This window comes from Nicotiana tabacum, chromosome 10 (genome assembly GCF_000715075.1).
Source record: "Nicotiana tabacum cultivar K326 chromosome 10, ASM71507v2, whole genome shotgun sequence".
Taxonomy (NCBI): Eukaryota; Viridiplantae; Streptophyta; class Magnoliopsida; order Solanales; family Solanaceae; genus Nicotiana; species Nicotiana tabacum.
Window position 1 is genome coordinate 94,380,639 of NC_134089.1, and position 24,412 is coordinate 94,405,050.

Here is a 24,412-nt window from a genome sequence, read left to right on the forward strand (position 1 = left end):
ACGTCATAAAAATATAGATATTATGATGAATGGGCCATTATATAAGATTGGAAATGATAGAAATACAATAGGCCACACATAGGAAAATAATCTGTTCATATACTATGTAAACTCAGATGCATCGGTCCATAAGCGTGACAATATGATAAATATTGAATGTGCTAAAAGATGAAGTAGATCTAATATATTGAAGGAAAGTTGTCCGAAAAAAACCTGAAACCTCTCGCAATCAATGCAAACTTAAGAATATAACATAATTGAAACAAATGATCAATATAGGCAATATAAAATCGTTGAAATTAAACTTGTTTTCCGTGCAGATATAGAGTAAGATTTAAAAACCCTTATCGATCTTAAAGGACAACTTTTTAGAATTAAAATAAATTAGAGCAGAATGAATATAAATTTTTCATGTGGTCGATTTCTACTTGATTTGGCATTGAAACATAGTTGATACATTTGGTTCAACCCTACTCTGATCATTTACAAATCAAGATTTGCCAATTTAGACATACGCATAGCAAATCGATGGGAGAGAACACTACCAGTTCCTAGTTCATCTTCACTTTGATATTTCACATACACCTTTTTGTATTTCAAAAATTCTCCAAAAACTCCATAGAAAACCACCAGAGGTGGTCTTCACGATTCTCTTTTTCTTTTCTGTCCCTTCATCCTCTATCACATACACTTTGTAAATATACATTAACAAGAAACACACGATTTACAAACACCTTCCGGAGATCTTGAATCAATTACTTAACAGACACAATGTTTAAAGGGATAACTAAATATCCGATGTAAAATTGAAGTTTCTCGTCGATTTGAATGCTCTTATATACATTGTTAACTCCAAAGAAGATCTTTCGACAAATCTTCTATTGGCTACTTCCTTAAAAGTGAACCTTTCTCATTCAAAACTTCACTTTGTTGCCCTCATATACCCTAAACTGACAGATGGTATCGCTCAAGACCTATGAAATCTTAATCTGGTTTGCGATTGTCAGTAGATGCTTTTGGCCCCTATGGCAGAGCCAACATTTTCTTCCATGCCCCATTTGCACATCCAGATATCGAAGGCAAAAAGTTCATGATAACTGACTTGCCAACAGCTTGTTCTCAAGAATCCCATCTTGGAAGAGGCGCTGACTGATAAGTATAATGGGCAAAGCTCATTCTGTTAGAGGAGAAAAAAACTGAATAAACTATACAAGCTAATGTACGCCTAGCATCTGAGTCAAATTGACACATATCATAACCTACCTTTCGTTCACGTCATAGTATGAAGCAATATGACAACTAGAGCAATCATACTCTAAGAATTCGAGTCAACTTGTAGACCTGCAGGAGTTAAAGCAAGTAAAAAAAAACATTCGTACATCATGCCCATCGGTAAAGAGCCTGTTTTAGCAAATATGTGCTATTGACAAGCGCTTTACAAAAAGAAAACTCCCTTTTACAAGAATAATATCTCTTGCGATACCTTTTGATAACATTGAGATACTTCATAAAAATGTTTCAAGTTTATAGAATCCTACACCATCAGAAGCTTAAATAGGAAAAAAAATTCAAACCTGAGCACTTCTACTTGGTAGAGGCACTTCCAAGCAAAATCTCATTCCATCAGCTCTGAAATGGAAAAAATAAAGACATGCCTAATATAAAAGCTGATATGGATATCATGTAAAAACTTCAGAATTTCTTCCCAATAGAAGTAGAGAATGCAAGCTACTAGATATTAGTCATGTAGAAACATGGAAACTTCATCTTCCCAGTAGCTGTAAAACGTAAATCAAGCGACTAGTTACCTTCTACTAACGGTTCTTTGAACAATATGATCATGTTCAATCAGTCCTCTACCGCCATACTTCTTTTCATCTGTATTTAATGTGACCTAAAACAATTTAAGGAACAATAGGGTAAGAAATACTAACACATTATAGTCAGAGAAGTTACAAAATTCATAGATCATCTACGCCAATGAAGATGTCAACTGTGTTCCTCAGTAGATATACTATTCTCTGAAATTTCAAATCTGTAACTGATGGAAAGATTAAAGTGAGTTGTTTAATTGGAGGAAGGTGTTCGTGAGAGCCCACCACTTCCTTTTTGGCTTTTCTTATTCCTAAGTATGAAAGAATTAGAACTGTTTTAAGAGTCACTGTTAAGAATGTTAACGTTAAGGAAATGTAAATATGACAACAATTTGTTCCTTGTAAATAGAGAAAGGTTTTTCCCACTACTTAAGGTTAAAGTCTTGGCATGAAACGGGCGGCACAACTGAAGCTGAGCCTCCGTTCCATTAGAGAAATACTGAGATGAGACGATCTTTGCCATGCGCACAAAGTCGTGCCAAGTGAACTGGGATAAGAGTAGGCTAGCTTATTGTTCAGTACGACTGAGAGTTAGACAAGTTATTTGTGTACCACTGTCGGTATGGTCGCTATGGGGGAATTAGCCCATGACAGTTAATATCAGAGCAAGGAAAGAGCAAAGTAATGCCGAGGTGATACCAAGCACAGCTGGTTCACTGCTTGAGTTTGAGCTTATTTGTTCGAGCATAGCTGGATTATCAGTTTTGAGATAGTATTAGAGCATAGTGGCAGTTCACATTTTGCTAGGGCCATAGCCTTTATATCAGGTCAAGGAACATGAGATAAAGGCAGAGAATAACTACTTAATATATACATGGTAAGCAGGTATTCTCTACTCTAACTACACCAGTAAACATTCTAAATACTACTAGATACAGATATTCACGAGCCTGGGAAAAATTGAAATAGAACTAGTCACATGTGTAAAAATACAGTCTGCCACATCGGGAATAATATTGTAAAAAGTACCTATAAAAATCATAGGCGTAAGACAATTGTCTTCATGCATTTCTCATTTTTTTCTCTCTACTATCTTACATCATAATACTGGGTTGTTGTTGTCATTGTATCTTACATCATAATACATATATAAATTCAATTTGATTCTAACAGTTACTTTAATCAATGGGGATAGAGAAACAGCTACACAGATTTGTTCTGGATAGAGAAACAGCACAGATCTGTTCAACTTGCAGAACCCTTTTTTCATATTTGTATTTATCTTCATGTGGAAGTGAGAGAGATGAAACTTGAAAAAATGCTCATATCGTCACTGAAGCTAGTGCTTATTCTGATTTACTATGGAGGCTGGGCTAGAAGTAGGGACAGAACAAACAGCTACATAAATCCTTTCAACTTGCAAACCCGCTCTAAGTTGATGGGGGATTGAGAGAGATGAAGATAGGAGAAAAAGTATATCTCATACAAGCTAGTGCTTATTTTAATTTACCACGAAGGTCGGCTTAGATACTTCTCATCTCTGGAAGAACAAACTGAAAGATTCACAAACATTTATCTCATTACTTATATATAAATGGCTGGGTGACCATATGACAGTAAATACTTATGAGATACCTTTATGCCCGACTGAAATAAGCTCTCATAAACTTACCCACAAGGAACAGCAAATGCTGGAAAAAAACTTCAAAATATTGATTGAGGCAGAAAATATTTAATTTAAAAAAAAAAGGATAAATGACACTTACTTGATATTCTCCAGCTTCTTCCACACCTATAGTGTATCTTTCATATGCATTGACAGGATGAAAGTTGAACACAAAGAGATTGGGGCCTCTCAAGTAAGAAATCACCTGTTCCAAAGACAATTTTACTCTTTATCTTCGAAAAAGATACTGACGAATGATAACAGTAAGCAAGAAGGGTTGATTTAGAGAGAATATAAATGAAATTGGGAACTCATACACTCTGCCGGTTTGTTGAAAAAACTACGAAAGAAGATGCTACAAAGCATGAAAAATTGGGTTTGCAACCCTGAGAGTTCATTTCAAGCAAATGCACCAATGTGCCAACTGATCCATCACTACTATGACACCAAATGTTACTACTGGCATCGACCAAATGTTCGTCATACAACCCATTCATTCCAGCAACAGGCAATTATTGTGATCCTTTTTTTTCACTTGGGGGGCCACAGCCCACAGATAGAGCTAAAATATGAAAACTCCATCCCTATTCAGGACCCCCCACCCAATAAAGCGCCATGTAACAGCAGCAGCATCTTCTAATACTCATCAATCAGGCATAACCGATCAAAAAAATCTCATCAATCAGGCACACCAGAAAAACCAGATAGAGACAAAGTTCATAATGGAAAGATATCAAATGAAAGAGAAAGTCTTTGTACCATGGTAGTATCATTGACATGGTGAATATTGGCAAGACCTCGCGACAAAATTCTCCCATTTTCATCCAAGTCCATCATATCCTGAAAAATGGAAGGAGTGAGAATTCTCTTCTGTCTTTTTTCCTCTGGTTGCAGAACAACTATTGTAATTCACAGTGGAGCCAAAAAAAGAAGATTCGTTTCATATGTCTATAGTTGAATAAACCTCAAGTTCCAAGTTATCTTATCAACCAACTAACTAAGATTATGGAGAGGTGTTATTTTCCACTTCGTAATCACGGTATGCAAAACAGCACAAGTGAGCCAAGTCTCATTCAAGTATAACAGACAACAATAAAGATGGGAGTAGCCCTAGAACCTCATTTAATATTGCACAATTACGAGGGCTGCCTTCATTGCCCATCCCGTATATCTTTTCTACACAGGAAGGTTGCTAACGTGTGGAAGCCGAACTATATTACACCTTGAGGGAAAACAAGGGGAAAAGCAATATGTGGCATCCAACAAAATATCTCTTAAAGACTGCACGCAAAGGGAAGATAAATTTAGTGACAGTCATTTGAAAAAGCCCAACTACTAGAGTTGCCTTCCGTTACTCTAGATCGGATAAATTTAGTGACAGTCATTACTCTTATGGTCTATTTTTTCCACACAGAATATTGGAAAGTTTCTGTCAGAATTAGTAAAAACCAACAATGACGTATCCAAGCGGAACAAATTTACTCCTTGAGGGGGAAAAGGGAGAAAAAGCAACAAATAGAATACACCAGAATATCTAACAAAAAGTACACCTGAATTGCAATATATGTTTAGTGACAGTCGTATAAGGAGAGAGAGAGAGAGAGAGAGAGAGAGGGAGAGAGAGAGAGAGAGCACATTTTGCATAATTAAAAGTTCAGCGGTTACCTTATCAAATGAGAACAATTGATTATGTACGTCATTTTCCAACAGATCCCACTGACGGTTAGCTAGTGAAAATGAGAAATTGTTGTTTGGCATGGGAAACTCAACCCTCTGTTGCAGGATACAAATGACATTTGTTACTAAATCTACAGTATCATTTCTGCACCTGCATAAATCACAGGTGCAGGAACTAAATATTCTCACCTTTGGGTGACCAAATTCATTGCCCATGAAGTTGAGGTATGCATGACCACCAATTGTAGATGTAATTAATCTGATCATCTATTTAATAAAAGAAAATCCAACTCAGAATTAGACATGCTCAAATGCATGGAATATCACACAACCATAAGCAGGTAAGTAATCTAAACTTGTGCTGAAAGGAGGGAAAATAGCATAGTGTATACTTTAGATAAATCCATCCTCTTGTTCATTAAGGAGTTTATCCGAAGGTCTACTCTGCTAACCGGAGAATCAAAAATATCAAATTCATTAAGCTGATTATTTTTACCAGACAAAGAAAATTTTAAACACTAGTTTCTTCCAAGCACATTTAAGTTTTACATGAGTGCAATCATTATTGACCACAAAATAAAGAAAAGTCGAGAATTAAACAGAGATTAATTTTGACCTCAAGTAGGAGGTAAGCATGTAAGTTCATTAAAGATATTCGTTTTGGCTGGATTACTAAAATAGAACGAAAACAACACAATTAAGAGACAAGTGCAGGGTGGCTGATCATCATACCAGATCTGATCACTAGAGGAGAAACAAGAAATGTCAAGTAATTAGCTTTGTCTAACAAGCAGCCTCTAGGTAGTACCAGATATTGACTTTCTACATGGACCATAACCACAAATCAGTTAATTACCTTGTGCAACGAGCATCCTCTAAGGAATGACTCTTGTGATATAGGAGATTTCTTCGAGGAGTTTCCAATCAGTATTTCTGCAAATGAGCGACCTCCAGAAATGGACTAGAAGAGATGGAGAATTACAACCAATAAGATAATGTTGATTATAGATTCAGAAATTTACAGTATGAAATAAAAGAAAAGGAAATAAGAGATAAGTCATAAATTCTACATGATAAAAAGAGACAGATAGTAGCTACCTGGTTGTGATTTTCAGCATACAAAAGCATCTTATCAACATTTTGTCGGCCGCCCACTAATGTGCTAACAATCTAAATTAAGACAGCCAAATTAAATACCACTAACTACCATGGCATTCAAAGCTTGAAAGGAGAAAAATCTTGTCAACCAATAATGCAAGGTTCAACCTTACTCATGGACCATTCATGATCAGGAGTATTTTCAAGTAATGCAAGCCACATCTCCGAGGCAGAAAGATTCACAAAATAATCAAAGCCCAGTCCACCTTGAGAAGTTGGGTCACAAAGTCCCGGATACAGTGTTGCCTGCATAACAGAAAGAGAACTTGTCACAAGACAGTACAGGTCTCAAACTAGCCATAAAGACAAAGGAGGAAACTTGCACAAGTAGAAAAGTAAACAATGAATTCTCTTACTTGTAAGAAAATTTAGAGTTCTCTTTTCAAGAGATATCTTCTTTTCTAGATAAATTCTTTTCAGGAGATATCTTAAAACATCAAAGGTATACTCCACGCAACAAAATTCAATAACAAAGGATTTCTACCTCCTAGAAACCATCTGAGTAAAGCAATGAACAATTGCAAGAGAATTGAAAAGGAACACTTACATCCTCGGCAATCGTGATCACATTTGGGTGAAGAGCATGCAATACTTCATTTGCTAATATGAGGTACAATAAGGCCTCCTTGTCAACATACTGGTTACAGTACCTGCAATGACAAAGCTTGATGATTGTCAAAGAAAGACTGCTCAAGAATGAAATATGCTCATAATCCATCCACCAATGCACATCCTAGTCACATATAATTTTTAGATTTGAGGTCCTTCTATAGCTTTCTTCTTTAATCCACATTACAGTCTCTAGCACTTCCTTATCAAAATAGAACGAGAAAATGCTTGTAAAGATTGTAAATATATGAACTCATATATATATCACTCGTGAACGCACAAAAACTATTAACATGAGACAACATGCCTGCATTGGCAAGTCGACAACGTAAGTGACTGAAAAGATGTAACTTGTGATTCTTACTCATCCATGTCACCAGTAAATGAAGCAAATCCATTGTGTGTATACAGCATGGATGAGAGTGAATGAAAATGGAATCCATCAACATGATACTCCTCCACCCACCTGAAAAAATGTCACTGTATAAGCAAAACGCCAAGAAAATAATTTATTGCGAATCATGTCAAAAAGCATTTGGTTTTGCACTGACCAGGGAAAAAAAAGAGAGTTTTGTGAAAACTGAGTTAGAGAGGAAAATAGAGGGAACTTATTTTTATACAACAACAACAAACCCAGTGCAATTCCACATGTGGGGTCAGGGGTGGGTAATGTGTATGCAGACCTTACCCCTACCTTGTGAAGATAGAGAGGCTGTTTCTGGGAGGGAATTTTATACTTCACATAATTCGAAAGAACTACAAGATACACCTATATATAGGTACAAAAGAAAATAGTCTGGACATAATAAATAAAGGCGGTGCATTTATTGCACTGTCAGACACTTTATTTATTTATTTATTTATTTATTTTCATCAAGAAAGTGGTTTCAAACCTTGCACAATCATGTCCAGGTGAAAGTATTTTGTTTGGAATTTTAAGCACAGGCACTGACTCAGAAAAAAAAAATCCTGTGAAATTTGAAGGAGTTAAGTTGGTTTATTTTGTACTACTCACTTATTACAGGAGAACTACCAGATGTACCTAAAATGCTACAAAATACAGCATGAACGTAATAAACAAAAGGATGGTGGTCTGTACTTATTGTACCTTGGGTACATTTATCAGGTACAAAATACAACAAACCTTGACTTCTAAAACGTCACCATACAAAGTGAGAAACCAAGACGAGCTTGTAATAAACTAATGCTATAAACTGAACGTTATTTCTTTTTCCATTCGAATAATGTCGACAGAATAGTACATGATGAATAATGCTCAAGGAATTATATCACTTGAACATGTTAGAATAAAAATAAATAATTAAAAGTATACTCTCTCTATCAGCTTAACATGGTCTTAAAGACAGACTCATTCCTATTCTTGCTTTACCCCACCTTGAGCCGTTAAGCTCTTAAAGACAGACTCATCCCTATTCTTGCTTTACCCCACCTTGAGCCACCACATGTTATACTGTCCAGTGTCCATGCTCTATATGTCCAACGCTGAAAGTACAGGGGGAGGAGGGGGTGTTACAGATCCACATTTGTTGAAAGTATGAGTTGTAGTCTCTTTATATGGCCTTATGCATTCTCTTTACTTGAGCCGAGGGTCTATCGAAAACAGCCTGTCTACCTTCACACGGTACGGGTAAGGTCTGCATACACACTACCTTTCTCAAACCCTACTTGTTAAATTACACTGGGTATGATGTTGTTGTTGTAGGCATTCTCTTTACGTCACGAGCTAACGCTTATAGTTGAATTAGAACCAAGACCATTTGCTTAAACATAGTATCAAACATGCAGAGGTTCTAGATTGAAGTCTCACCACCACTCATTTATTAAAAAAAATAAGTGCCATAAAAAAAAGTTTTGACACACGTGAGGGGAGTGTGATAAATTGAAAGTGTGTTCTCTCTAGCAGCTTAAGCTTTTACTCCCTCTATTTCATTTTATATGATAGTGTTTGACTGAATATTGAGTTTAAGGAAACTTGGAAAGGAAGACAAACTTTGACACATACCATAATAACCTTAGAACTTGTGATCTTAAACATGCTTGATATTTTTATGTATATAAGAGCATGTCACTAAGAGTAAAATGAGAAGTTAAAGTTAAAGATTACAACATAGAAAGGTGTCATTCTTTACTGAATATACTAAAAAGGAAATAGTGTCATACAAAATGAAATGGTGGAATAGATGAGATGGCCAAACTTCAACCAAACTGAATTGCCTTAATAGTACCACTTGGTTACCTATCACAACAAAAAAAGTACCACTATGATCGTACCTCCAGAAGAAAAACTAACACGGTGCTACCCTAAGAAAAACTTGATAAAGAAAAGGAAGAAATATTGACACTGTGGCGCTGCCCTGAGATTGATTTGGTGCTCCCATGAGCCAAAAACATATTGGGCACAATCGTGAGACAAACTGTGGACTCATGAGACAAGTTGATATAGAGTACATGTATGTTGCCACCTTGATCAGTTCACTGGAAATCCATGGTTGTACTATTGTTGTGGATCTATGAGACTTGACTAAAAAGAGGTCATATATGCTATGAGCTTGACTAGAACACTAGCAATTCCATATGAAATTAGTGATGATGTGTGTCTAATTGAGGATGACAATGCTGACTTGGATGCTGATTTATCACTGAAATGTTGATTGTAATGATACAATTCTTCAACCGAACCTTTTTAACCTCGCTCTTTTTTCCCCTTTTTCCTTCACTAGTACTATACTCTTAGAAAATGTGCAAAGCAATAATAAATGCACAACTTCCCCCAAAAATTCAGATAGGACCAAAAGCTTATTTTACCTACTTTATTGTTTTTTTTTGTCCTTCTTTTTCCTTTGTGCCATATGTTCCCATCATTGTACAAAAATTTCCTGCAAAAGCTTTAGAAAACTAACTTCACCCATCTTAGCCTTACCAATTATAACAAAAGTTAACCCAATTTCGACTACTACTGAAAAAAGAGAGCCCCGCTCACAATTTCTTTAATCCTGGCCCAAATTAAACATTTGATATCCCAAACCCAGGTGCCTTTTTTACCTACTCTTCATCATATTTTTCCCATTCTTTAAGTTTCCTGCAATAGCTTTCATAAAACTAACTGTTCTCATCTTACACTTTTACCAATTATGGCAAAAGTTAACCAATTTCCACTACTATCGAAAAACTGTCCTCCCCCTCATTCTCCTCGAACAATTCAACCTCATATGCTGTTTTCTTTAATGTATTCCTACCCAAAGGCTGGAAAATGAATTCTCAGATTACAGATTTGCTTCACGAGCTGCCAAGTCTATCATCTCTGCTTAATTAAAGCAGATTTTTCTTTTTTCTTTTTATCTGAATACGAGTAGCAGGAGCAGTTTCTTTGAGAGGAGTGGGACCTTTTCTAGCTTCATGTGACACGATGGAGGATCTTTGTATCGCAAACCATAGGTAAGGGATAGAGAGGGACAATTGGCTACGATCTGACTTTGAGCAAAAACGATAAAATTTTGTCTGGGCAAGCGGCAAGAGGCCGTTTGCAGGTAAGCAGAAGCAATTTAGGATTCTACCAAGAATGAATATGCTAAGAAACCATTGTGAAAATTGACTGAGAACTTATTTTTGTATTTCCCACTTGATAAAAATAAACTACAATATGAACAAATATCCTATATACAGGATCGTGGATGGTGATGCATTTGTTGCACCTCATGATACATTTATTAGGTGGCAAAACCTTAATTTCTAACAAATCTTAAAGCTAGCTATGAAACTGAAAGAGCATACATAGGATAGAAACCAGATAACTCTATACTCACCAGTTCAGATTTGAAAGAAGAAAGTGTAGAACATCAAGATCTCCATATTTGAACATCCGTGTGCCCCAGAATTTGTGATTTCCGCGTTTACCTAGTTATGCAGTAAATAAGGAACTCAGGATCCAAAAAGAAATTCAAATATATCAAAAGAATTTAAAAAATAATCATATGTAGACCTTTAATCAAGCTAGTGAAGAGAAATTCCAACTAATTAGAACTTCCATAACGTAATGGAGACAAACTTCTCCAGCAATTGATGATATGTGTTTGAAGTAAAAAGGAATTTTGAATCTTAGAATCAAAATGCTCCCAGGCACATTTCCCAAGACTAAACTTCTTAGTCTTTCTTTTCGTTCCATCCTCTTTTGCAGGGGGGAAATCCGGTGTTGTGGCCGGATTTTAACAAGTTCCTTACCAATATAAGTTTAAGAGTACTATCCAATAGAGATGGGTGCTAATATCATTTATTTTGCAGTGGGTTTTAAGTCATATGAAATCATCAGAAGTGAGTCCAGAGCTGAGGAATGGTATGAATGGACGGAGCGCGGCAGAAATCTTATCAGAAGAACCACGTTCAGCAGGAAGACAATGGCGTGGCTTTGCGAGACCTTGAAGGAAGCATCGAAAATTAAAGGGAACCACGTGAAAAGATGGAAATTTCATGATCAGTTTTCTGAGTTTTTCTGTGCAAGAAATTATAATACGTATGGTCGCTACATAACTATAATTAGTGTTCAAGGGAGAAGTTATTATCCCGGAGATAGCATTTAATACTGGATGGTTGGACATTGCCTTGAAGATTGAAAGATTCATTAATTACAAAGTCAGACAAACAGTTATAAATGCACCCAAAATTACAGAGAAAGGTCTTTTGTACTCGGATACTACCAGAAGATATAAATGGTCCTCCAAAGAGATGAATGAAGCTACGATCCAGACGAAAGGTGATATCATAAGTATTCCTGGAGATTCCAACACTATGCAGAATGATCTCCTAAGCAGGAGCTTGGTGGGTAGCTTGCCAGAAGAAATTACAAATATCCCTGCCTTATCGGAAATTCGCCGTCGGGTTAGCAACAACTGGAAGCAGGCTCACGGCACCAACATCTATGAGATGGGCTACAATCGATTTCTTTTTGAATTTTCTTCTAAATAGTGGCTGACCACGTTCTGAAAGGAGACTGGAGTTGAAAAAAGCATAAAATTAACCTTCAATGGAGGTCTCCGACGGTGTGCTCTGTTCCAAGAGAAGAGAAGATAAATCAAGTGTGGGTCAGACTTGTAGGGCTTCCTCTTCAACTGTGGTCCCATAATGTTTTCAAAAACGTTGGGGATTTTTGCGGTGGGTGGATTCAAACTGAAGAAGAAACAGAACTGAAAAACCACCTAAAATGGGCGAGAATAAAAGTTAAAGGTGATGGCAGTTCAGTTCCTAAAGCAGTGAAGGTGGAGTTTGAAGGTTTAATATCGGAGATCCAGATTTGGTGTGAAGCTCCAGAACGTACCAGTATCGGAGAAGACGGAGGAGGGAGGCAATTGGACCTTCGGATAAAAGAGGCTACTCAAAGTACCAGGGGAGGGGCTCAATGTATTTCTGACATGACAGGGCACGTGGGATGCTCAAAATTTTCATGTAATGTGAATTTAAAACCCACACGTGACAGCTCACGTGAGAAAGGGGCACAAGTTTTAACTCCAAATCCGGATAGGGAACAACAGGTTATTAAGAGGACATTGGGCCCAGATATTTTGGCTCAATGTGCATCGGAGGAGATCTCTTTTAGGGTCCATAATCCTGAACCCAAATTAGTGCCCATGCCCGATCCTTTTAGTGAAGAGATAAAGGCAAATAATCAAGAAATAGATACGATCAAATCAGGTATAGAAGAGTCTTCAGAGGGAGACAACAACAGAAAAGAACATGAAGAAGGAAAGGAGTACGACCAACAGAATCCAATTGAAGAGTTCAATGCTATGACTCTTTTTGAAGACAAAGGTACACAAGATGAACTACTGGAAACCTACAACACACACATGCAAGCAAAACAAATGGAGAAAGTTGTTGGATGGGCAATTGAAGAAGCAGTACCTCTAAACCTTCAAAGTTTAGAGGAAGAGAAAGATCCAGAATTTGATGCAACTATCTGGGTTCATCAGAACATTATTAGACTTAGCAAGGAATTTGGTGTCAACTTTCAAGGCGGTGAAAGAGAAGCTTTGGAGCTCTTTTCAAAAATCGACAACAAAAGACAAGAGAACAAAGGGAAATCAGAACTACAGGAGATGGAGACCCCAAAAAGAAAGGGTTTCAAAGAGTTAAAGGGGCTGGAAATTGGGAGTAATTTCAGGAGTAATGGAACTAGAAGTAAAGGGGGATGTATTGTCATAAGTGATCAATGAAGGTAAATATTGTATCACGGAATGTTAGAGGGTTAAATCGTCAAAGGAAGAGAGTTCTGATAAGAAGTATGATGAACAACTGGAAAGCAGATGTTTTTTGCTTTCAAGAATCCAAGTTAGAAAGAGATATCAGGGAGATTGTAAAAGAGTTATGGGCCAATAGGTGGGGGAATTTTGCACAATTAGAAGCTAGTGGGACTAGAGGGGGTATAGTTGTTCTGTGGGACAAAAGAGTATGGGATGGGGAAATTAGCAGCTTAGGGTCTCATACTATCACATGTAAGTTTTCTGGTAGATCTTAGGAATTTATTTGGCACTTATCTAGTGTGTATGCATCGAATGACAGAAGAGACAGGGAAGAAGTGTGGTGGCAATTGGCAGGGGCAAGGGGTTTATTTGATGGACCATGGGTGGTTTGTGGAGATTTTAATACTGTGAGATTTCCATCAGAAAAGAAAAACTGCAACAGAATTACAAGAGGGATGAAGGATTTCACTGATTTTATTGAAGATATGGAACTAGTAGATATGCAGTTAGCAGGAGGCAACTATACACGGAGAAAAAGTGACAATCATAATATAGCTGCTAGACTGGACAGATTTCTGGTATATGTTGACTGGAATGAAGGACTTAGAGACATCAAACAATCAATACTTCATAGAGTAACCTCAGACCACTCACCACTGATGCTTCAATGTGGCAACTGGGATCCAGTCAAATCTTACTTTAAGTTTGAAAATTGGTGGCTGCAAACAGATGGATTCACAGATAGAGTTAGAGATTGGTGGAATTCCTTTAGTTGTGAAGGAAGTCCTGACTTTATTTTGGCCTTCAAGCTCAAAGCCTTGAAGGGAAAACTTAAAGAATGAAGCAAAACTTTACAAGGAAACCTGGAGTTGCAGAAAACAAATGTCCTTAACCAGCTTGCACAATTGGAGGAGATTCATGACCAGAGGCCTCTAAATGAAGAGGAAATTTATGCAAAAACTGCCCTAGCTATGGAGTTTGAGGACATCGCAAAGCATGAGGAGGTGGCCTGGAGGCAAAGATCCAGAGCCTTGTGGCTGAAGCAAGGGGACAAAAATAAAATAAAAAATCCACCGAACCGCCAATTCACATAGGAGATATAATCATATTGAGCAGCTGGTAGTACAGGGGAAGTTGGATACAGAATCCTGGTGATATCAAGAAATAGATTGTCACCTTCTATCAAAAGTTATATTCTGAAGAAGAGGTTTGGAGACCACAAGGTAATCTTAGGAACTATCCTATTCTTACTCCAGAAGACAATCAATTGCTCCAAAGTCCTTTTGGTATTCAGGAAATTTGGGATAGTGTGAAGGCATGTGGAGGGGATAAAGCCCCTGGACCTAATGAATACTCAATGGCCTTCTTCATTCAATGCTGAGAAGTGGTGAACGAGGAAGTAATAGTTGCAATTCAAAACTTCTATGATTAGGGTATTTTTGAAAAGAGTTTCAATGCCACCTTTGTGGCATTGATTCCAAAGGAGGGGGGAGCCAGGGAACTGAAAGACTTCAGGCCTATCAGCTTGATAGGTAGCATCTATAAAATCATCTCCAAGTTATTGACAGAGAGACTTAAGAAAGTAGTGAATAAGCTAGTGGATGCTCAACAGATGGCTTTCATTAAAGGTAGGTAAATAATGGATGTCATTTTAATTGTCAACGAATGCATGGATGCAAGGATATTAAGCAACAAGCGTGGCATCTTATGCAAATTGGACATTGAAAAGGCTTATGATCATTTGAATTGAAACTTTCTGCTTGACACCATGAGGAAGTTGGGTTTTGGTGGTAGGTAGGTTCACAGTAAGATTCTCGATTCTAATTAATGGAACACCAGCTGGCTTCTTTCCTTCGCAAAAGGCAGGGTGACCCCCTATCTCCTTTTTTATTCATCACTGCTATGGAAGGCTTGAATAATATGTTGAAGACGGCTCAAACAAACAATTGGATAAGAGGATTCAGGGTAAACTCCAAGGCAGATAGTCAATTGGAGATTTCTCATTTGCAATATGCAGATGACACTCTTATATTCTGTGATGCTGATAAAGAACATTTGCTAATGCTAAGGATCATTTTTATTTTGTTTGAGGCCATATTTGGTTTGCATATTAACTGAAATAAAAGCTTTATTTATCCGGTTAATGAGGTGACAAAGCTTCAAAATTTGGCTGAAATCCTTGGAGGAAAAATTGGGTCGTTACCTAAAGTATATTTGGGGATGCCTTTGGGGGCTAAAAGCAAGTCAAAAGGGATATGGAATGGGGTCTTAGAGAAATGTGAGAAGAAGCTAGCTAACTGGAAGAGCCAATACTTTTCTATGGGAGGAATATTAATTTTGATTAACTCAGTACTTGATGCGATGCCTACATATATGATGTCTTTATTCCCAATCCCAGTGAATGTGGTGAATAGAATAGATGCCTTGAGAAAAAATTTCTTATGGGATGGAACAGTGATAAGAAGAAAATTCACTTGGTCAAATGGAATTCCTTTACTTGTAACAAGAAGGATGGGGGGCTGGGAATTAAGAATTTGAAGATTCAGAATCATAGTTTATTGATGAAGTGGTTATGAAGATTTGCTTGAGAAGAACAATCCCTATGGAAAGAGGTAGTCAAACAAAAGTATGGTATGGAAGGAAAATGGACAACCAAGCATGTGAGAAGCCCCTACGGGGTCAGTTTGTGGAAGTCTATTAGAAACTTGTGGCCTAAGCTCATTAACAAGTCAAGCTTCAGAGTTGGAAATGGTAGGAAAGTATCTTTCTGGGAGGATAATTGGCTAGGCCAGGCTTCACTGAAACAACTTTTTCCAGACATATATCTACTTAATCAACAGCAAGAAGCAACAATAGGAGATGTGTGGTCAAACCAGGGTTGGAGTCTTACCTTCAGGAGATTACTGTATGATTGGGAGATTGATCGGATATCAGATTTCTACAAAATCTTGGAACAATTCAAACGGACCTCCAATGCTGAAGATGGTGTTACATGGCAATGGAATAGCAAAGGAAAGTTCTCCGTCATAGCAGCATATAAGGAATTCAATATTTCAAATAATCAGGTTGGTTGTTGGCCATGAAAATTGATTTGGAAGGTTAAAATTCCTTATAAAGTGGCCTGCTTTACATGGTTGTTGACAAAGGAGGCAGTTCTAACCCAGGATCTTGGTCAGGAGAGGATACCAACTTTGTTCTAGATGCTACTTATGTGGAGAGGAGGCAGAGACAATCAGTCATCTTTTTTTTGCACTATAGGGTTACTTCAAACCTACAGAGGATGTTCATCAACTTGAGGGGATTTTTGTGGGTTATGCCAAGAAGAATTATTGAAGTTCTAGCTTGCTGGAACATAGAAGGCAACCTTCCCGGTCATAGAGAGAGATGGAAGATTGTCCCTGCTTGCATTTGTGGACAATTTGGGAAGAAAGAAACCGAAGATGCTTTGAAGATAGATCCAGTAATGTCCAAAAGATGAAAATGAATTGTTTAGTTCTTTTTTACTTTTGGTGTAAAGGAGAATACTTAGAAAACCATGAATCTATTTTTGATGTATTAGAATCCTTATGAGAAGAAAAAGGATTAGGAGAGCTTCTCCTACGCTTCACCTTGTAATTATGGATGACTCCACAACTTCTGTGTAGTCTTATTATTTATATACAAATGTTACCTTTTCAAATAACGGAGACAACAAAAATAGTATTCCCTCTGTTCCAGTTTATGTGAATCTATTTCTTTTTTGGTCCGTTCCAAAAAGAATGACCTTAAATTTGGAAATAATTTAGCTTAAACTTCCAATTCTACCCTTAATGAGAAGCTTTTATAACCACACATATACTCTAGACCTCTTTTTGACTTGTTTAGAACTACAAATTCTAAAAGTCTTCATTTTTTCTTAAATTTCATGTCCAGTAAAAAACAGGTTCACATAAATTGAAATGGAGGGTGTATTTGTTAGACAAACTAATTTGGAATAAACAGTGAGGCATCACAGTTGTGATGTCAATTTTTGTTGGTTCAAGTTAGAATTTGAAAATCCCCAACACTCCTCTTGTTCTGTTCTGACGTGACCAAGCTTGAATGAAGTTCAAATTTTTTATGGCCTTATGCAATAAAAGTGTACTTGTTTTTTGCATAAATATAAAGAAGGTAAAGGTAAATGATGGAAACAAATAGAAAAGGAACAAGGTTACAACTTTTTATGGAATATCCATTTCTACTTTTTATTTTACATATATTAATGGTTTACTTTCTTTTTAAGGTAAATTGATATATATAGACACACACAAACACATATGCACATTAATGCATGTGTGCGCGCGCGAGTGCCCACAGCTTTGCTTATGAAGAGTGGAGACATAAATCTAGTTTGGAGGAAACTAAAAGTAGCCGAGTTATACACACCTAGGCATTAAGCGTTGCCTAGGTACCAAGGTGGCCATTCGTGACAACAGTGACTCAATATATAACCCCCAATACATATACGACATGAGTAAATAGGTTCTCATAGCCTACGTATGTCGGGAATTTAGGATATCAAATCACTCGAAGTGAAATTTTCATACAGTTAACCAGACACGTATAGAGATTGTTTATGTTCTATTGCCACACGGTACATGTGTGAATGACAAGCTTAGGTGAACGAAAGCAAGAAAATAGAAGTTTTCAAAAAACTAATAGTCAATCGCAAAAGAGTACAAGGTGAACACAAAAACACATATGTGCACCGTTCCTTAGCTACTGAGCATAATAGGCAAATGAATACCTAACAGTACTCTAACTGCACCAAAATTCTAATATTGAAGATCAGCGACAATGAGAATGGCCAATACATGCTCTTGCATGGTGCATGACGAACACATGTCACGTAACTACACATTTGATTAAGCATGCCAATGCTGCATATGCCTGAATTGCACATGGCCAGTTGAAAAATTAGCACGCGGTCACACGTGCAGGGGCAGATTTAGGGGGCGGAAGGGGGTTCACCCGAACCCCATTCGCCGAAAAATTACATTGTATATATAAGGTAAAATCTGATTTTTACCTCTATGTATTATGTTTTGATACCCCTTGATACAGCCCAAAAGCATAGCTTAATGGTTAGGGGGTTCAAAACCTTTGTAAGGTCATTGGTTCAATTCCCACTAGCTACAAATTTTTTTAACTTTTTTTATTTTTGAACCCCCTTAGCGAACATTCTACCTCCGCCACTGCACACGTGTATATACACAAGCCACAACCAACTGTTTTCCCATTTAACCACAACCAGCTATTCACGGTCTTATGGGCAACAACGATGGATCGAATTAGAGGCTTTTCCGCATATCTATTTTCAGATCAGAGATAGGATCTTCATAGCAATAAAAGAGGGTATGAGCACTACACTTTGGATCTCAGATACAAAAGGATTGTGACTAGAACAGATTCTAAATTGGGTGACCAATTTAATCTCCTATACAAATACCAAGTTTCACTTAATCAACCCTTATTGGATCTAAGATGTTGTTATTGAAGACCACGAAATCTTCTTCAATGCACACTTACGTATACCACCAAAGAGGACAGTAATTATGCAACAAATATTTTGAGCTAGTTATGGATTCCCTCTGTAGAGCTCTATCCTTCTTATATTGATATAGCAGGTGTAGGCCTAGCCAGCAATCTTTCATGGAGTAGTTTCAAAATAAATACTAGTATTATAATTAAGTAACCAAATTGGTTTGCAAATCACAGAACCTCAAACCACAAAAGACACATGCATAGTTTGGATTAGATAAGATATTCCTCCCCAGAATGATGTCAAATTTGTACAGTAACCAATAAAGAAAAACCAAGGTTCGTCAAGTACTTCTTAACATTTTCAATTATAAGACTTTACCAGTATGGAAATAGCAGTCATTTGTTCCATCAAAAAGCGATAATCCAACCATTTCGTCTGCTGCTGCATAAGAGTGCACAATCTCCAAAAAGACAAGCAGTCCAAGCTCTGCGCCCACACACAAAAAAAGGAACACAATTAGTAGGACCCTGAATACAAAGTAAAGAGAAATCATAACAAGGAGGTGGGTCCCAATGTTATCCAAATATCCATTGACGTAAACAGGCATCATATATAATCATTATCAGCACACAGTCACACACAAGCTAAAAGCAAGGAGAGGCATAAGCTGGATAGGGCAATATTTGAACCGAGATTTTTAACCAATTTAAGTTCCATAAAAAAATTATTTTTGGAAAACGAGAGTGGACAACTACATCGCTACTTTGAACTAGGGAAGGGAAAAATCTTAATAAGAGAACTTGTCTTTGATAATCCAATGTGATAAAATTTTAAAAGGTTGTTAAATAAAGTCAAATCTTAAAGATCAGTCCCTGTATGAGGTTTGACTAACCTATGAGCCAATATAATAATGTAAGTACACCTCCACTTAACCTTGGTACAATTTTTCTTTGTAATTACATGTACGTGAAGAAAGGTACCTACCACAAATATGTCCTCTTAATTTAACCCTTCTAAGCTCTATTTCAAAAAAGTTGTTTAGTAAGAAGCCAACACTTATCCCAGAAAAATACCAAGACTTTTACAAGAAATGGGTAACCACTCTCTACACCTAGATGGTAAGTAAGTATTTTATAGCTAAATAGATAAACCTAATAGGATTTATCCTAGAGAATACATTCCATAATATTTTCCTTGCTCAAGTTCAATTAATCTAGAGTTCTAGACACATTTTCTCTTTATATTAAACTTGCCTCTCAAAATAAAAGGTGAGAAAATCAACTTAAATTCGTTTACTTTGGGAACACAGAAAGTTGTCGCTAAAACCGACAGGAATAGAGCACAATCAAATACAGAAGTGGTGCTTGGATTCTTCTTCTGAAAAGCCGAAGGGAATAGCACAGTGAAAGGAAGTGCTTCTAGCATACAAACAAAAAGGAATCAACCACGGGAAAAAGTAGAGGAGGGCATTGATCACTTTATAGAGGAGGGCTTCGATTGCATAAAGAGAGACAAGGCGCCAGTGACAGAAAGAGGAGTGGCATCATCAGAGACAAAAGAGTTTGAAAAATAATATTGGCTGGCGAGTGGTCTTAGGCAAAAGCTACTTGAGACTCTACCAAGATCGTAGAGGCTCTTTATACCATGTTATATTACGTGACAACCTCATCTAAAATCACAAACTATTAGAGGGGGGAGGACCTTTATTTTTTTAATTATGTCTTTATACCTTCCCCTAATGTGCAGTGTTGTTCTTTTTCACGGGTCAAGCACTGAAAGTTTTTTTTTTGATAATAGGCGCGTTGAGATTGAAACAAGGATCTCTGCCTGCTCAGGTAATATGTAAAAACAGAAAACTTCCTGTTGACTTGAACTATTAACAACATACAAGAAGAGTCTTAGTACAATATAGTAAATAATCATCTTATATGTCTAATAAGGTAAGTAAATGTTATATAACCAAATGCGTGATAGCCTTTCATACAAACAGAATATTTTATAATATCATACTCAAGTTCAATGAATCTAGACACGTATTCACTTAACATTCAACAAATAGGACCATAAGTGCTACGTTCAAAGGATCTCATTCGAAATGTTGGATGGCATATACGCCAAAAGATGCAGAAACAAAATGTCATTTGACATTACCAACCAACCAAATATACCTCCAGACGTCAAGCTAAAAAAAATCCTTTTTCTAAGAAGTCAAGACAGATCTTAAGCAAGTTCTGCAGCTTAAAACTAATAAAATGTCACTGAAGGGATGGCAAATACGAGGGGAAAAGGTGTTTATGTAGTTTAGTGGCCTCTGGCTGTTATGAGCATGAAGAGTGCTGGAGAAAAGATGGAAAACAGGGCTCCTCAGTTAGAATTGCATTATACAATCCAAAAAGAGTATACAACAACAACAACGACGACGACGACGACCCAGTGAAATCCCACTAGTGGGGTCTGGGGAGGGTAGTGTGTACGCAGACCTTACCCCTACCCCGAGGGAGTAGAAAGGCTGTTTCCGAAAGACCCTCGGCTAAAGAAAACGAGAAGAGACAATATATCAGTACCATCAACAGAAACCAAAGGAATAATAACAGCAACATAAAAGCCAAAAAATAGATGAAAACAATACAATAACCAGTAAATAGACCCGGCACTATAAAACGTCATAAGGTTTTATTTGTCAATGATTTTAAACCTGAAACAGAGGCATTCACCATTATGATAGCAAAAGATAAGTTAGATGTTCATCATCCTACATTGTACTCTTCTAAAGATGGTCCAAAATACTGAACTTGAGAAAGAAGCAAACACAAGCAGTTAAAATCTACTCCATTGGCGAAATAGATAGCAATAGAAGTTAAAAGAGCTGCATGGGGGATATATATATATATAAAATAAGTCAGAAAGGCAGTTAAAAAGGAGAAAATTATTGAAAAATTCAACTAAAGATACCATAATTTATGCCCAATTCACTTACAAAGTTCCTTCCAAAAGAGTATAATAGCCAGGAAATTCTGTGACTGCTAAAGAAGAGTTGAAAGCAACACGATGGTACTAATAGAACTCTAGGGAAAGTTAATAGGTTTGGTAAAAACGTGCAAGAAACCAAATGAAATGCACTAAGCTATGCCATTCTGAGCAGAAGGAATAGCGACTAAATGAACCCAACAGAAAGTAAGCATAGATGATAGACCAACCAGTCAATCAATAAACTATGCCTCAATCACAAATCATACAAATTATATTAGTCAGAAAAATAAAAAGGAAGGAGAAAGCAAATAATATGCAACATAAGTAGTCACTAACAGCTTAGCAGGACGTAAACCATATTTGCCCAGGTCAAACATCAAGGATTACCATGTGCCTCATCAACCAAGCGCTTGAAGTCATCCGGTGTGCCAAAACGGCTACTAACAGCATAAAAGTTTGTCACCTTTACATAAGAAATGGTGAAATCATATTGATGGTGAGGCAGAAATACAAGTCATAAAGATTCAGGAGGTTTGTGAATCTATTCAAGAAAAGGTTATATGATGATATTCAGTAAGCTACTTCCTAATAGCTAAAAGAGAGAGCGATATAAAGATGCAATCTTTCAAATGCATAACCCGACAATTGATCAATTAAATTGTTCAACTAACACTGTGTTCAACTGTTCATGCAGGATTCGTGAAGTTATGATCTGTTAATGTTACCAAACTTGAGGATCAAACATCAGGATCGGTTTATACATCCGATGTATTCCATATGGTAATTGAATACAGGAAAGGGCATCAATCTGATTATTTTGTCTGAAACAGAGCAAAAAATTCCCAGCATCTAGCTGCCTCACAATTCCCAACACATAAATCGAAATAAAATGCTGTATGTTGCATTTAGCTTACTATTCTAACCCTTCATGAGCAATCTATTAATTTTAAATACAAATTTATGCGTTTGGTTAGAGGATGAAAAAGAGGTGTTAGAAGATGGAAAAATTAGGAGCACTAGTTATTCCCCTTCTTTGGTAAGGAATAAAGTGTTCTTTTTCAACCCTCTAAAACTCGGCGTACAGGCACTTTCACTTGCCCTCCAGCTGTATGACACCGCCCAAAGTAAATCATCAATGCTTCCTCTAAGGGAAGTAAACTAATAACTCTTTCCTTCACCTCCCTCTCCCTAACTAGAACTATCAAGCAATTTAGGGAAAGAGCTGAGTTCGGATAAAAGAATCATTGGCCGACGTAAAATTCAATTCCCCGAGGCCCCTTCACCAGTGACACCCCATTTCTATCCCTGCCATCACCACTCACCCCTAAATCATCCATATTGATCCTTCCCCGCCACCTTCAACCTGTCAGCAACTCCTCCCTACAACCACCGCCTCTCCTCAATATCATTTCCTTCCATAAAATCCTATCTTCTACAAAAGCCGAGACATACCTACAGTTCCACACAAATTCTTCCATTGCACAAATACAGAGACAAAAGCCCACAATTGACAAATTAATCCTTTCACCAATCCCATTTTCATTCCCCAACCGTCTCATACTCACCCACACCAGAGACACATACACAAGCACAGTAACTAGTAAGTTCGCATTTCCATTGTGCCCTTCCTTCACAGGCCATTACCTGTAGAGGAACCCACCCATAAGAACCAGTGTTGTCAAAGGCTCATTTAAGGCGCGCTTAAGCCTTGATGCTCAGAAAAGCTCATGGAGGGCGCTTCACCTGGCTTAAGCTATGGTTTAGTGTAAACAAGACACTAAGGTGTGCGCCTCAATCTCAATGCCCATCTATCTTGAACTTAGCACTACTAAACAACAAATATTATCAGCAAATAAGTGTATTAGTCGTTGAGGAAAACATTAGGAGTGAATTTGTTTCTTTTTTCTTGAATTACATATGTATTTTTAATTTTTTTCCTAGTTGCACGTTTTTTTACTAAAGACGGCACTTTAGTTGCGCTTTGCGCTTAAAGCCCCAATCGGCTTGGAGCGCTTTTTAGAGCTTTTCGCTTTTGACAACACTGATAAGAACCAGAAGATCTTCAGTGCTTTTCTAGCCTTCATTTCCACTTTTGACTGCGTCAGTCTGGTAACTGTGGTTCACGACATAGGCATTCTGTCAACTTTAATTTATTTTGAGCTCTTAGATCCTTTCTCCTTACCATTTAAGTCTATTTCTCAATCTAATCCTTTAGCATACCTTGTATTTACCAAACGAAAATGATTAAATGCCTCTGTCAAGTTTACACGAAGGTGGCAAATGAAACAACTTAAAACTGTAAGTTAAACACCAAAACATTGTAAGAAAGTGTGAGAGACAATGAAGGAAGAATATATTCAGTCTTGGCTATTTGAGAATCTTTTGTTTTTCCTTTTTCCTTGTTTATTCTTTTGTTAACCTCTTGGTGATGTTCAATGAGAAAGTTCCTGGGGAAAATTTCTTTTTTAAGGAAGTGAGTCTCAGTGCAAGAGAGGTGTTGTCACCAAGTTCAAGCCTTGTGACCATGTAACAAATCCAAAAGAAAGTACGCAAAATCCTAATGGCATGGCTCACATTTTTATATCAGGAAGCACAAAAGAAGTCCAATTTTGAGAATGTATCATGTGTATTTTTCAGGGATAGAGAATTGACGAGTAACTATTCTTAACTCACTCTATATCCAACAGTGAAATAATCCTTGTGCTCAACAACTCCAATTAATTGTATTGCATTGTATCCAGCTTCTTTTGCATGTGGAAGAACC

General features: G+C 37.1%; 1 protein-coding gene across 2 annotated transcripts in view; it reads right to left on the reverse strand.

Moving 5' to 3' along the window:
• Positions 1-395: 395 nt before the first annotated feature.
• LOC107781906 (1,4-alpha-glucan-branching enzyme 3, chloroplastic/amyloplastic) overlaps positions 396-24,412 on the reverse strand; it is a 29,561-nt gene continuing 5,544 nt past the window's right edge. The window contains exons 6-22 of one of the 2 annotated variants that reach the window (XM_075223137.1): positions 24,322-24,411; positions 22,036-22,111; positions 19,057-19,164; positions 10,749-10,839; positions 7,289-7,390; positions 6,863-6,965; positions 6,424-6,561; positions 6,256-6,327; positions 6,014-6,118; positions 5,347-5,424; positions 5,146-5,253; positions 4,240-4,320; positions 3,581-3,685; positions 1,809-1,894; positions 1,575-1,629; positions 1,264-1,341; positions 396-1,149 (exon numbers count right to left, since the gene is read on the reverse strand). In XM_075223137.1, the coding sequence (XP_075079238.1) occupies positions 1,309-1,341; positions 1,575-1,629; positions 1,809-1,894; positions 3,581-3,685; positions 4,240-4,320; positions 5,146-5,253; positions 5,347-5,424; positions 6,014-6,118; positions 6,256-6,327; positions 6,424-6,561; positions 6,863-6,965; positions 7,289-7,390; positions 10,749-10,839; positions 19,057-19,164; positions 22,036-22,111; positions 24,322-24,411 (1,431 nt within the window). In that variant the 3' untranslated portion in view covers positions 396-1,149; positions 1,264-1,308. Of the gene's footprint in view, positions 1,178-1,263; positions 1,342-1,574; positions 1,630-1,808; positions 1,895-3,580; positions 3,686-4,239; positions 4,321-5,145; positions 5,254-5,346; positions 5,425-6,013; positions 6,119-6,255; positions 6,328-6,423; positions 6,562-6,862; positions 6,966-7,288; positions 7,391-10,748; positions 10,840-19,056; positions 19,165-22,035; positions 22,112-24,321; position 24,412 lie in introns of both variants that reach the window. The other variant, XM_075223136.1, reaches the window with a different exon arrangement.